This window comes from Falco biarmicus, chromosome Z, assembly GCF_023638135.1.
Source record: "Falco biarmicus isolate bFalBia1 chromosome Z, bFalBia1.pri, whole genome shotgun sequence".
NCBI classification, from domain to species: Eukaryota; Metazoa; Chordata; class Aves; order Falconiformes; family Falconidae; genus Falco; species Falco biarmicus.
Genome location: NC_079311.1, coordinates 79,745,527 through 79,760,997, shown reverse-complemented (window position 1 = coordinate 79,760,997; position 15,471 = coordinate 79,745,527). Strand labels below are relative to the sequence as shown.

The 15,471-nt window shown below is 43.2% G+C and overlaps 1 protein-coding gene across 2 annotated transcripts in view; it reads left to right on the top strand.

Moving 5' to 3' along the window:
* MYO5B (myosin VB) overlaps window positions 1-15,471 on the top strand; it is a 147,839-nt gene that overhangs the window by 100,658 nt on the left and 31,710 nt on the right. For both annotated transcript variants that reach the window (XM_056323651.1, XM_056323650.1), the window contains exons 20-23: window positions 1,393-1,549; window positions 3,800-4,039; window positions 9,221-9,460; window positions 14,163-14,247. In XM_056323651.1, coding sequence (XP_056179626.1) covers window positions 1,393-1,549; window positions 3,800-4,039; window positions 9,221-9,460; window positions 14,163-14,247 — 722 coding nt within the window. The remainder of the gene's footprint in view (window positions 1-1,392; window positions 1,550-3,799; window positions 4,040-9,220; window positions 9,461-14,162; window positions 14,248-15,471) is intronic.

Sequence of the window (15,471 nt, the reverse complement as noted above, 5' to 3'; positions counted from 1 at the left end):
AGGTGAAGAACTTCCATGTTCTTCCAAAATACAGTACGATTTAGAGGAAATCCTTGGAATGAACATCAGAGATGCTAGCTGGATTTTTGGTGTTGTGCTTGTGAAGGAATTCAGGGATGTGAAGATCTCAAATAAGCAAAGCTTATTTGACACAAATAAGCACAGGGTTTTCTTGTCCTTGGAAGTTTAGGTACTTCTCTAGGCTGGTGGCTGCAGGTCCCTCTCGCAGTCTTATAGCTGACTTGAAGATAAGGCAGGTGATACCTAAGCCGTGAGAGGATGGTTAAGAAAAAGGGAGAGTCGGTGATTAACTGCCCCTCCCGTGGGCTCTCCACGCATACTTACAGGCTTGGACTCTATATTTGACTTCGCATCAGCCATCCATCCTTCTAAGGAGGGGAGGAGGAATCCCTGGTGATGCTGAAGTGATGGTGTACGAGCTAAAAGAGTGGTTGGAAACAGATGTGCCAAAACCACGTGCTGCAGTGTTTCTTCAGTGTGATTTTTTTCAGTTCTCATCTTTGTGCGGGTTTTGTAGGGATGGATGTCATCTAAATAACTGCTTTCTCCTCTTTTTGGAAACAGACCATCGCTTGTCCTCTTCTGTAAGCTCTAGTTCAGTGGGTTCTAATGAGAAACCATTAGCCTTGACAATAAGAATATATAAACCAATCCTATATGGCTCTTTAGTTTTGATCGAGGTGGATCAAGTATCTATATGATGCCTCATGCTGAGAGCAGTAAATGAATCATAAATTCAGCAAAATGAGCTAATTACCAAATCAAATGGAGGTTTTATGGACATATATTAACTAGTGTAACAGCAAATTGAACATGAATTCAGTTGGAGAATGGGGAGCAACATGGCATGGAATTGACCACATCCCTTATTATTTACTCTGTCGAGTTGCTTCAGGCTCTGCTCATGAATGTTGCCAAACCAGTGCACACTGGTTTAAATGTCAAATCAATTTGCTGCCGTTTTCACTGAGTTGGTAGATACCCTGCGTGATGCTTGCTTTTTATAGTTAGGGAAGTGATGGAGCCAACCTGGACACTGTTTGGCTGAAGCATGTAAGGCAGAGAGATCAAACCAAGAGAAAAGTGGGGAAATATTTGGGTTTAATGCTGTTTAGGAGTCATGAGGTGTGTTGATTTCTGATCCCAGTGCTCCTGGGTGCCATGGACGCTGATTGCATGCGTGTTCCCATAATTCTGGCAGACATGCTATCAGCTGCTCTTTTCTCAACCCTGTTGCTGGGATGGTCTGTTTTGAATACTGTCAAGCTACTTCTGGGCAAAAGGTTTTTCTTTCTGCCCAGTTTAAAACTTACTACAACGGAAAGAAGGGGAGTTTAGTTTTACCCCTAATCTCTTTTCTGTGCTTTGCAGACTGGCTGAGCACCTGAGAAGGACGAGAGCTGCCATCATTTTCCAGAAGCAGTACCGAATGCTGCAGATCCTCCGAGCTTTCCAGAGGGTCCGCACTGCAACCATCACCATTCAGGCTTTTGCTCGGGGCATGTTTGTCAGGAGGATTTATCACAAGGTACAACTCCATGGAGCATCTTTGCGTTAGAGAAGGGTAGGAAGAGCCTTTATATTTACCTCCACTGGCATAGCACGGTGGTGTATTTATTGCGGCTGTTTTGATGTTTTACAAAGCCGACAGCCCTCTGGTGTTTCTGGAGAGCACGTGGTGACGGCAAGCATTGCCATTTAAAGCAGTGCAAGAAAAAAAGATTTTGGCAGCAGCACCTCAGTGGAGCAGCTAAATTAAATTAGTCATTCGGCTGCCAGGAGGCACTGTGCAAATCTGGAAATGTCATTTGATCTAACTCATACTCAGCAAAAACCTCCTTGGTAACCCCAATTTGTGTCTGAGCTGTGCTGCCAGTGCTGTTTCTAGTATGGTGGGAAGACCAGTAGGGCCTGTCATGGAAGGTATCAAGTTATTTATTGATATAAATCCCTTTTTAATTAGTTCTAACCACTTAGTATTCTGTGTTGGACCAGGAGCTGAAAGCAAGGAATTAAAGGTTGATGACAGCAAGTGATACAGTGAGAAACTGCCTGTCAGGAAAATGAAAACAGCTTTGGGGAACCTTCTGTCTACTCCTCAGGTCCAGCCTTGTTTTGGTAGTTACCTGAATTTCTGCCTAGATGTAGTCACGAGAATACTCAGAGAATATCAGAGGCACAATGAGCCGAGAGCCTGTTCCTGGAGATGATGGAGGTTACCTGGACTCCATGTAACCCATCAGAGAGAACAAGGTTGTCCTCTGAAACAGTGCATCTGGATACTGCTGATCAGGAATTAGTGCTGCTGCTGCTTTTTCAGCATCTGTTTTTCAAATCGGAAGCCTCTGCAGGGGAGACAGCCGGTCCAGCATTTAAACTGTCTAAGGCAATGCAAAATCTTAACGAGGTGTAGAAGTTGGCTGAAGTTCAGGCCTCTCAAATCTGAACATCCTTAATCTCCGGAGCACCCAGATACAGGTGTTGGACATTGGTGTTGGTTCACGTGCATGCTCAGCAACAGATGCAGGGCTGCAGGTGATGCTCCGTGGGGTCAGGGCATGCCTTGTGCCCACCAAGACTTTGCTGTAAGGCTGCAGTCGGCCTCAAGGCAATTCAGTAGGGTTTCTTCTAGCTCTTTGGGTACCCCCAGTGTTTTCCATCTAAGACTGCCAGGGCTGGAGACATATGAAGCTCGTTACAGAGTAACTCCTAGTGCATCCTGAGTTCACAAAATCCCTTTATTCTGAACTAAAATTTGTAAGTGCAAAGAAAACCTTAGGGTGAAACAAAGGATTTGTAAGAGAAGCTGATATGTTATCTTTTTTGAGACAACTTATTCCAAACTTACAACAGCAAAGTGTCTGGTAATCCGTAAATTCTCCTGCGATTTCTTTCCTCACAATACTGCAGCATAAATCAACTTAAAATTATTAGCAGCATGCTGGTTGTATCTCTTAATATTCAGCCTTCAGTTTTAGAGGAAGGAATTAAACCACCACCTACTGAAAAGATTGCTGTAAATTTTTGGGGAGAAATTGAATGCAAAAGTACCAGCCTTTTCACAAAACCAGATAAAAGTCTGTAGAAATTGAATCATGCAAGAGAACTGGCTGCAGACTGTAGTGAAAGGACAGGACTTGAGGATTTTATTTGGAGGTTATTTGCATGGTAAGAAATCCCACTGGGGCAGTGTTTATCTGCAGTACAAATTATCATAATACAGGGGTGCGACACAGGGGAAAAAAATCTACAAACCTGTTCTGGTTTGAGTTATATCTGATGCTGAAGGGACAGTAAACTTATTGCTAAGTGTTGGTGCATCTGTTAATGGCTATTTATTCTGCTAGCTGTGGATCTCATGGGTCTGAGTACTGGTCCCACTTGAGCCAAGATGTCCCCCATCCCCATTGAGTCTTCTGCTTGCCAGCCAGGCTCATATCCCCCATTTCTCTGGCCTGACTCTAAAAAGAGCAGCATGGCTCCTAAGGGAGGACTGGATGTGTCTTGCCTGCATCAGTTGAGCACAGTGACTAGAGAAACCCCCCAGGAGTGGGGTTTGAAGCAGTTCTTCCCATCTATGAAAGAGGATGTGAAAGAACAGTCTCTATCTCCCGCCGTCGCCCCCTGTACCTACCAGGACATTCCTTCTTGGAGGAGAAGCCCTTTCAAAGGCAGATTGGGAAGTGCTGAGTGCCACGTCGCAACCAAGCTAGGGCTGCTGCTACCTTTACAGGTGACTTTTTCCTTTGATTGTCCCGTTTCTACCTGTGTTTTGTAGATCCTCGCAGAGCACAAAGCCACCATCCTCCAGAAGTACACCCGTGGCTGGCTGGCCCGCACTCGCTTCCGCCGGGTCAGGGATGCTACCATTGTTCTGCAGTGCTACTACCGGCGCATGAAGGCCAGGCGGGAGCTAAAGGCGCTGAAGATTGAGGCCCGATCAGCCCAGCACCTGAAGAAGCTCAACATTGGCATGGAGAACAAGGTGGTCCAGCTTCAAAGGAAGATCGAAGAGCAGGTACGTCCTGAGCTGTGCTGGGACAAGCATGCTCCTGCTTCAGCTTTGCCTCTCTTCTGTTGTCCTTCTCAGGAAGGATTTTATCTTCCTATGATGTCTAGGAAGGATGTCATGGTAGCCTTCTGCTACTGCTGGCCAGCCATTTGTAAGGGACACTGCCGTGGAAGTGCAGATGCACTTGGATCTTGGGTCTCCACCTTGTCTGAAGAGCTTGCTCAGTAAGCTGCAAGCGCTGCATTGTAATTGTTGTGAGAACTGCCCAGAAGAACTCAGAAGAGGAAGGTAAAATGGCAGTTTTGAAAGGTGTTGCTTCAAAACCCAGGCCAGCTCCATGTGAGATCCCAATGTCAAACAAGCTTTGGGCTGGATTGTTCCATTGTGCTTTCTGCTTTGCAAGCACTGAGGATGCAGTGTCTGCCACAGTTTTTTTCTTTTACTGAACTGTATGTCTTAGGAGTCATGTTACTTAGAAGGTCAGCAGTAAATTGGGGGAATACTCGCTTTGCAAAGTAGTTTGAGCATATTTGTGTTACTAGACATAACAACTGTGCAGAAGTAAGCCTTGATCAGGGGTGAGATGGTACCATGGAAGCGACAGATGCCTGTGCGAGTGACTTGATGGTCTTACTGTGACTACTTGACCACAGAGAGGTCTTCATCAATTGCTGCTTGTCATTAATGAGCTGCAGAATAATAGTTTGATTACACATGTAGGAGGGTTTTCCCACCTACTAACGTGTACAAGTTACTCTGATAAATACCCTCTATATTCCTTCCCAGTGCTGTACAAAGATTTCAGGGATGAGTATAAGAAAAGCTGAATAGGGCCCCATTGTATCCACCAGTATCAGTGGGGAAATTCATATCCACCTGTATCCTTAAACAGCCTTTTTACGGGCAAGAGAAACGTTCTCTGTAAGTCAGGAGACCTAGTTATCTGTAATACCAGTTATTGGCAATCGTAGTTTACCAGTCTATATGGGATGTTGACAGGGATGCTTATATATCACACTTGGTTTCCTTGCTGCCTTAAATCTCTCCCATCCCTATGTGTATGTATGACACAAGAGTTCCTGCCGTGAAAATGATGAGAAATGACTCTGCGTTGGCTCAGATACTGCAGAGTCAAGACACCCAGGGATTTGCATTACTGCTGGCTGCTTTCATTGCTGTATTAATTGGCTGCAAAGTGTGTACCGCAGTAGAGTCTGACTTTGAAACCGCAGTGTTTCAATTTAAAATGCCTGATTGCATCCTTAGATTTTGCAGACAAGCCATAGCTTAGGAATGGAAAATGTTGAGCGTAAGGTTTTCTTTATATATTAGAAACCTGTTTGATATGACCCTTCATCTGGAGGGTATTCGGTTGGATTAATTGGGATGAGTCATTTCAGGTCCAGGTATTTGAGCTGAAGTCATGCAATGAGCGTGAGCATCAGTGTTAGGTCTGCTGTCTGCTGGAATTGGCAGTGGAGCAGCAGTATTAATTTTTTTGATCGCCCCCCCCCCCCCCCCCCCCCCCCCCAATTCCTTGCCATTTACTGATTTACTGCTAGGAAAAGTGCAGGGGTGGAACAATAAAGAAAAAACAATCTTTGGTTAATGTTGGCTTTCCTGTTGGGACTTACGAAAGCAGCAGAAAGCTCTACTTTAGGGAAGGAGGCATCAAGAGCTTTTAAGTAGGCAGAAATAATGGGCTGGAGCTTGTCTTGATCTCTGCACAGACCATTTTAAAGGAGTTTGCTGCTTTGTGTGTAACTTCTGCAGGAAAGAATTACTGCTCTGTATTACTCGCTGTAGTCTGTCCAGTGAGATAATTTCAACCCTTGTTTCAAGACTGACAGGTTTCCCTGGGATGCTTTGGAAGTGCTAATAAGAAGTGCTGTTCTAGTGGAATTTCCTTTCAGTACACTGAGTTTTTTTCTGGCAGCAGTGAATTTGTTGCACCGTCATTTCCCAGAAATATCTTTATTTCAGTCCTCACTAATCCATAAACACAACCTTTCAAAATGCCAGTGAAATTTGTAAGAAAAAAAAATCTGCAGGTAACCTGGAGAGCAGCAGTTGTATCGTTTTCTGACTAGCCATGAAAGAAATGCTTCCATTGCAGCTGCTTTAACTCATGCGTGAGTAGAGAGATGCGATACTCCCTGTGCCCCTGGGGAAGAGAAGATCTTTCTTTAAAAAGATTAAAACCTATTATTGTATGTCAGCTTCATGCACTCTAGTATCCGTAACTGGGCCTATTTAATGCAGTTTCTGAATCAGGTGATGTATTTTTTGCACACACGAGAAAGGTTTAAATCTGTTTTGCTGCAAAATATCCATACTGGACCACTTTTATCTATCCATGTTGGGCCACTTTTTTCTTTTTTCCTCTTTTCAGTTAAGTGAGTTTCTGTGAATGTGTGTGTTGTAGCTGTGTGAGACGCTTTTAAGGCTGTTACCTAATTTAGTGTTGTGTTCACGCAGCCAATAATTAGACTCACAGTGAGCTCCCCACACTGTCTCTGCAAGCGGCAGTATCTCTGGGAGTGTTTATTGTGACTAAAGCTAGTTTGGGTACCAGCAGTGATGAAGTTGTTGTCTCTGCAAAATAAACTCTAGATTGCTTCGCAGAGCCTGGGTTGGAACCGGGACTGTCATAGCTGTGCTAGGCTGGATAATGATTTAAGATAAAGCAAGTTCAGGTTTAGTGGAGTCTGTGGAGCAACCTCCAGCTGCAATGGAGACCAGCCATTTTGGTATGAGACACTAAATGCTCTCTCCTGTCTCTAGCAGCCTATAACAAGAAAAAATATTCCTGTGCATTTGTCTTGTATCTGGGTTGAAATCTCAGTTGGCTGATGCTTAAAATTATATACATAAACCTTGGGACACAAAGCCATGAAACGTTGTGTGTCGGAAAATGAGCAGAGACTGGGGGAAGCAGCAGAGTTTCATGAACCAGAATGATTATTGCCATTCTCTATAAAGCTTTTCTCTCTGAATGGTTCTCTTTGGAAATGTCTTCAGTCATGCAGAAATACTAAGTCCTTAATACTGTATGAATGCTGAATTTTTATGTTCACTAATAATTCTTTACAAGGAGCAAAGGAAAAGATGTTAATATCCCTTATTTACTTGTTTTTCCATTTGAGATGTCTTTATCTTGCTTCAGAGTGCTGAGACTGCAGGGAGAGTGGTGTGCTTCGGGAGGTCACCTGTAGAGGGGCCACAAGGATGGTCAGTGTGGTAGTAGAAGAAATAGTCCTGTGAGCCACATTAGGAATCTAAGAGACTAATCCAGAGTATGGGTGGGGATTTTGGTATTTGCCCACTCACCATGCATTTGTACAGGGGCCTGTCTGGTCTGGAAGAAGCTGTGTAGACCTAGAAGATAAAATTATCTACTTTCATGGGGTTTTTTTCTTTTTTTTTTCTAGGCTATAAAATTCTTTGAAAACTAACTCTGTTGTACAGGAGCTATTGGGAGCCTTTGACCCTATCACAGAGATAGATCATACCTTTTTTTTTTTTTTTTCATTGAAACTTTCTCTTGCTTACTTGACTCCGGTGAACGTCTTGGAGGAAGAAGCTGCATCTCAGGATGTGTGACTTTGCACCTTTTCTGCTCATCCTGACCAGTCAAAAGCTATAAATGAGGACTTCCCTAGTCCATTGACTTTTTAAAATGATACATTTGTGTCTTAAGACTTTTGACTTCTGGCTTATTCACTTCAGCTTATCTTGGCCTCCACATCAGCTAAAAACTTCAGGACGGAAGGAGCATTTTCACATGAGCTGGTGTAACAATGCTGGTTACTAGAGCTCTGAGAAACAGTGAAAGGCTGAGTTCATAGACTCACCGAATGGTTTGGGTTGGAAGGGACCTTAAAGCCCACCCAGTCCCACCCCCTGCCCCGGGCAGGGCCACCTCCCCCCAGCCCAGGTGGGTCCCAGCCCCAGCCTGGCCGTGGGCACTGCCGGGGACGGGGCACCCACAGCTGCCCCGGGCAGCCTCTGCCGGCGCCTCCCACCCTCACAGGGAGCAATTCCTTCCCAGTACCCAGGATAAATCTTCCTTTTTTCAGTTGAAAACCATTCCCCCTTGTCTTATTGCTACATGCCCTTGTAAAAAGTCACTTGTTAAAAAAAAAAAAAAAAAAAAAAAAAAGTTAACAGACTACTGTGACACTTACCTGGTCTGAACAATGAACTCTTGTCAAATGTTTTCCAGCAAGACCAAGAAAGGCCCAAACTGGTATCTGTGATACATAAGTAAAGTATCTACCAAAGCCCCATTCAAGAAAGGAAAGCCTTTTGAATCTGTTGTACAGTGAGTGATAGGAGCCCCGATCTTTAAAGCTGTATTAAAAGCTTTCAGAAAGGGAACTCTAAAAACCAGACTATACGTTGCAAAACACTTCATTTGCTCTCATGATTGTCTCCCTAAAGTTATCAAAGCTATGTCGTAGGCTCTTTACTGAAGCTCTTGGTCTGTTGTGAATGTCGTTTCTGGGGCTGGTTAATAATGATGCTGTTTTATTAGTCACTGTGTAGTCCCCATTGACTTTGATTTGAACCACAGAAAAATCAAATGAGGCTGCTGAATTTTAAGGTCTCAAACCTTGGGAGCAAATCCTTGCTAAGTGCTTTAAAAGGGAAAATCTGAGCAAATAAAGAGGTGATTGAGCTGGCACATGGCTTAAAGCTGGGATTTAGGGAGCTTTTTGTGCTCGAGGCTGCAATTATGCTACAACTCATTGTCACCCCAGGTTCCTGCAGGCCTAGGAGACAGGAATAAAAGGATAAGCTGCAAACCTGACGTTACAGACAAAAAAAAATTGCAAACCAATTGCATTAAGCAACATTGTGTGGAAGCTGTAATATAAGTAGGATTTTTGGTTTGGTTGCCAGCCGCTACCAAGCATTGTTTGCCTTTGCTTCAAGGTTTATTTAAAATTTAAATTAACATCAATTTAACAAATGCTTGTATAATTGTTACCAAAATATTATTGAGCTTTTGTCACAGTTTGGAATTGTCTTGAGCTTTTAGCATTTTCCTGGAAATGTTTGTTATTGGAAGTTTATTACCCACCATGTTCAAGGATTTTTAACAGTTACTTTTGTAGTGCATCAGGTGCATGCATTGATCTTGCTTATGGTATGTCTTTCTTCTTTTGGGGATGTTGGCTGCAGAACAAGGAATACAAACTTCTGAATGAACAGCTCTCTACGCTTATGTCATCCTACTCCTCTGAGGTGGAAAAGCTGAAGAAGGAACTGGCACAATATCAGCAGAGCCAGTGGGGTGACAGCAGCCAGCTTGTGAGCTTGCAAGAAGAGGTGGGGCACCTCCGGCTGAAGCTTGAGAAAGCCAACAGTGAGAGGATGGTTATGGAAGACAGCTACATTAAGGAGCAAGACCTATTGAGAAGGGTATGTCTGTTTGTCACATCTCATGTTGTGTAGGACTCCTGCAGGTGGTCATACTGGTGAAAGTACATGAAAAAAATAGGTCTGAAGGGGAAAGAATTACTACTCTTTAATTCAGATTTTTTTTTTTCCTTTTTGTTAATGAATGCCCCTAAATTTTGCCTTTGTAGCTAGGTCACAGGGCAGGAAGGGCAGGTGGATATCCCTGCAGGAGCAGCGACTGCCTCATGTCAGGAGGATGCCCCATCTTGATGCCTTTTGTACTGCCAGCCATGAAGAAACTCCACAATTCCAGTCCCATCTGGAAATAAGGGTGGTTAATAAATGTGGATATGCAAGAGCGTTGTGTATGTAGTGATTCCTCACAGTATATAGTACAAAACACTGGAGAAGGCTGTTGCCGATGCTGTAAATATTAGGAAGATGTCATTCCTCAGCCCAGCCTGGTATGGGACGTGAGGGCTTGGTCTCTGTGGTGCAGTCCGTGGCTGTTGCAGCTGGTTGTAGTGGTTGGTGTTGTAGGCGTATGCAGAGTATGACCTGTGTGGGGACCAGCTTGTCCCACCCAAGCAGAGGCACTGCTCGAACACAAGTTAGGCTGGTTGTTGTGAGCCTTTGTAGGGTTTGGAGATGTGATGCAGACTGAAAACTTTTACTTTTTTTTTTCCTCCTTCATGCAAACTTCTATGCTTTCTGGACCTCTTGAGGTGGAGGTGGTCCAGCATTGCCACTGTTGTATGAGAAAGTGCTCTAGTGGAAGAAGCAGGCTTCAGAGTGTGGAGTTTTTTTGCAAGTAGTAAAAATGGACCTTTTACCCTGAACTTCTTTGCTGATCAGGTTCATTCTGAATAACCTTCATGTCCGTTCTCATAACCTAAAGCACTAAGGTATGGGTTTAGTTTTCTGCTGCAAGTGCATGTGACTGCTCAGGTTAAATCTGTGATCTTTCTTGTGCATCAGCAATTGAAATGGTTTCTTTAATCTGCTGTTGGAAAGAATTTAGGGCTTTTCTACTTGATACGTTGCAGAGAAAAAGCTGGTTTGCAGCTGTTACTCTAGAATACGCTTTTTGTGTGACAACCTGAAGATGAGTCACTTCTGGAGATTAGGGAAGAAAAGGTCTTGGATTAGCCATGTTTTTATTATGATGGAAGAATGCCCAGATGGGGCTCTTCTGTGGCACTTCACTCAGCAGCACCTGCCCTGGCCAAGCTCCTCTTGGGATAAGCCACCAGATGGTGGGTTTGGGTGCAAACCTGTGGGAACTGTGTGGTCACGATAACTTAATCTGAATAATTTAGTGCAGCTGAAGTGCATTTTTGTATGTGCTTCTCAAAAGGGCGTTCAGCCTGTACCCATGTTGTCTTCTGGCTGGACCAAGAGCTGTCAGAATAGCAGTTACTCTGCTCTTTGCACCTGTATCGTACCCACACAGAGATGTATGAAATCAGTGATTTTCTTTTCTCCAGCACCAAATTAGAAGATCCTTTTTGGCACAGGGCTCAGTTTATCAGCTGGCTGCAGCACAAGCTTTTAGAGCCTGAAAAGATGCTTTATTTTGAAGGTGATGCAGCTGGGGAAAAACCGCTTCGCTTTGTTCTTGATTGCAAATCCCCTTCGAGCACTCAAAAGAAAGGTTGGCTTAATGACCAAAAAAATGCTTTCAAAAAGCATGAAAATAAAGCAAGAGCTTTCCCTTGTTGTAGAGGTGCCTACAGCAGAGCAAATACTGTGCACTTTACCGTGACAATAAATGGTTTAATTATAAAACATTTCTACTGAGCAGTGGGAGCTCCCGTTGCTGACAGCAACTTTCAGTAGCTCCCTTCAGTTCCTTGTCAGTGGGAAGATGGAGAAGACCTGTTCCCTTCCTTCCTTCCTGTTTAGCCAAAACACTTTCTGAGAAAATTCTGGTAGAGATTTTTGAGGAGTTCTAATAACCACCAAAATCATGGGAAGTGTCACAAAACTGTATTCAAGTGAGAAGCCCTTTTTGCTTTCAATATCAAGATGGCAGTGGCTGTGGTGGGGATGCATTCGCTCTAGAGATGATACCCAAAGTCGTCAGACACTTCTGAGTGAGACAAATGACAGCCTTAAATTTTATCAGCTTCAGCTGGGGCTGCAGCTTCTGCAAATTTGTATTAGTTATGATTTTGTTACTGGAAAAAGTCCTTTAATCTCTTCCTTAAAGCTTTTCTCTCTGACTCCTTAATTTTAGAATAACTCTTCTTATTTTAAAATGTCAGATCTGGGTGAGTACAAGCAGCTCTTCTTAGGGCTTTTAGTAGCACCTAATCTTTTCACTTGGTGAGCTAAGGTGATTCAAAGCCTGGCCAGGAGTTTTATTTGGAAAATCTTAAATGCCGTCATCTTTCCTCACAAGGTTAGGGGGACAACTGGAGCCAAATCTCATAAACAGGTAATTCCAGTGTAACATTTCAAAGGGTTAAAGCCGTCATGAGTGCTCACTCAACACTTTCCATAGAAATCCTTCAAACCAGGTGCTGTTGCATTTGAAGCATCTTCAAAGATCTGTTTCTATGGCAAGGTGAGCAAGGGGTACAGAAGGTACCAGTGTAGGTACCAGAGATGGAGTTTGTGCTGCTTGACTGTTGTGGAACCTGCTCGGCTTGCCTCTACCTGTGTTTAAGGGACTGTTTTCATTTTCATTAGGTTTCTGTTAAACACAAATTTGAATTGCAGCTTGTTTCTGTTTCACTGGAAAGGAATGCGATAAACAAGCTCAACCACTTACAATCACATCTTAAAAACATCTATACCCAATGTGGATTAGAAATTTTTAAAACCTGGGAATAATTGCAGATTCTACCGAGTCTTTCAGTTCTGAAATACCCCCCAACACAGTTGAAAATACTCCAAATTTTTGTCTAGTTTTGTTTTCCAGCCATCATAGCTTTGTCCTTTGGGCTGAAGGGTTCATTATCAGCACCCATTAAAGAGAAGTGGTAAAATAATCCCATTACCTTAACTCATTCCATCAGGGAAAAGATTTGAATTCCTTGCTGTCCCATTGCAGTGCAGGTTTTCCTTCCCTTCTACCACTCTTGTAGCTTTTCACCTATTTTTTAAGAATTCTTCCGAACTCGAAGACACTAGTGCTGATTTAATGGCTGCATATCTACTGCGGTATTTATTTCAGTGATGTACAAATGAGGGAATGTGATTGGTTTTGGTACAGAATATTAAAATCGTAGTTCAGTTCAGAGCATTTAAAAATACCAGTAGCTCTGTATACCTTAAATTGTGTTTTCTTCACTCTAATTGTTATCTCCAGCCTCCAACTTTCCTATTATATATATGAGATGCAGGAGATTATAGTCTTGTGGAGACAGCTGAAGCAAATGAGCAGATCAGAGAGCAAGGGGTAGTGGGGTCTTCCAGTTTCTGTGTGTGGGATATGGCTGCTTCGGTCTTGACTTACAGTAAAATACTTGTTCTGCTTTTATCTTCACCATTTGTATGTATCTGGTACTTGATAAAATTCCTTGATTTGAACACGTTGGTGTGGAAGACTGAAGTCTGTGCTAGGAATGCATGCCAGATGGGCTCCCTCTAAATTTTGTGTAGTGGTGACAGCAAAATTATTACTCTTGAGCACTGAAAACTTTTATTATGGTGTGTACAGTGGTGTTTATCTTTGGCATCTTGAGATTCTTCTGTTGTGTGTACCTGTTTTCTAAGCCATGCCTAGAGGATGTGATGCAGCAGCCGTAGAGATGACATTGTGCTGGGGTGATGTGTCAGTTTGTTCTCCTGTCTGACAGCAGCAGAATCATCCTGCTTCACCGTAGCACCATATTTCACTTGATAATGTGATGTTTTTGTGTTCTGAGATAACACTGTGGAAAACATCAAAATTCCTGAGGATGAACAAAATTATAGGATTGGTTGCTGTCAGCATCAGTCCAGCCTTATAGCTGTAGCAAGTGGCCTTGCTTCCCTTCATCTTTAATAAAGAGGTAGTTAAAAGAGAATAATAGTATTTTGCAGGGTGTAGTTTCTGTTCTCACTAATTTTTGCTAGGCAACTGTTGGTGTTAATTATTACATACGCTCCTGTTTTATTACCAAAGGCCCCAGTACATGCCATGCATCACCATGCTAGAGGTTCTGCAGTAGTGTGAAGCATTACAGTGACAAATCATATTACATTAATTGGGTACAATACACATGAACCTGGAAAAGCCTGAACTATTTAGTGTTGTTGCTGGCATTTGTAGTGTCCACCTTAACTGCTAAGTGCTACGTTGCTCGAAACGATTAGCAGATTGGGTTTTTTCCCCTCCCAACAGCAGTCAGTGCTGTGGTTAAGATAATGATGAAGCCTGTTGAGGTGCGGAAATAAACCTCTGATTTGATGACCTGATCACTTGTAAGAGTTTCATTCCTGCAGATTGTGGTCACCATATCCAGCTGCTCAGTGTTTTACGAGATTCTGTTGAAAACATGAATTTAAGGGAGAAATGCACCCAGGGAAGAGTTAGGCTCTGTTGTTTCAGCACAGTTCTCCTGCTCTTCAGCTCCTGATGTACAAAGAAGAACTGGCAAAGCACAAGGGGATAGATCTTTTAAATGGCAAAGAAAGCCCGAACAAAGCTCCCTGGCTCCAGCCAGGTGAAATGTAATCCCTCTGCAGAGGCTCTGACCTGCAGCAAGCAGTAATTCTTTGTCTTGTTTTGTAGCTCATATCCGACTTGGAAGAAGAAAATGCTCTCCTGAAGCAGGAAAAAGAGGAGCTTGACAGCAGTATCCTGTGTCAATCTGAAAGTAAGAAAAAATGCTTATAGCATCATTATGCCTCCACTGAGCGAGGAGCTTAACTGTTCTCCCTTGAAGGTTGTTTTTCCTGTGTGCTTTTCCTACCTTGAAAAGTGCTAATCTTCCTGCAACCCTTTTCTGGTGGTTTTTGTCACTGTTTTGTTGTGCAGGTAGCTCTGTTCATGCTGTCCTGCTGGTGGATGTTCAGACAGAGGCTGGTTTAATTGGTGAAATATGGAATAAAGTACCTAAAAGGGCTTTTTAGTTTAGCTGTGTTGCAGCACTTGCTGCAGGCGATGTGGGAGGCAGAGGGGGCTGCTGGGAGTGGAGGGTAGAGAATGACAGTGTCCCAAGACTGAATAAAGGATCCAAGGAACTGCACAGTTAACAACACTGAGCTGTGACAAAGGATTTCTGTAACGTGACAGGAGTCTGGGAGTGTTTTTTAAAGCAGACACTTAGATGGTGAGGCGTCTGTAGAGAAAAGCAGTCTGGGAAAATCCCAAGCCACAAAAGAAACTCTCATGCGTGTATTGAGCTTTTGTATTTTTTATCATCCGTTTTGGCTTTGATTTGGTTACAGGATTTACGAAGAACATCATGCATCATTCTGTATTGTGTATCTATCAGTGCTCCGTGGTACTCGTGAAGTACCTCTTGCTCTCAGCCCAATGTAAAGGAATGAAAATAACATGTTAAAAAGAAAATCGCTGCAAATGTTTCTTTGTCTCTTACAGGATGCATTCAGAGCATTGAAGCTTGGGGGAAGCAAGTGGAAGGGTTTGTTTGGTGCTCACCCATTTAAAAGGACGCATGGACTATATTCTCGTGGTTCCTTAGAAAGAGGAGGGACCAGATTTGCTTCCAAAAGGAAGTCTGTAACAAAAAAATTAATTTATTTGGTTGTGAAATATTTCGAACCCCCACTGTCTTAACATGGCAAGTGTTGATGATGACATGAGAAAAAGATGCTGCTGTTGATGGGCTCCTATGCCAGATCTGGTGGTGGGAAGCAGGCAGAGAAGTCTTTAGCTGCAGCAAGTACCACTTCTTACACATGAATGTATTTCCATACTGTGCTGGTCTTTTCTGAAGTGGGTTTATGGCAGGCCCATGGGAGCTGGAGTTGGCACAGCTGAGTTAAGCATAATATGTCTGATGGTCTATAGGTGCTGGAGACCTTTCATTAACTCAAAAGGCAGAGCAGTGTGCTTTCCAGGCAGAACAGCTCAA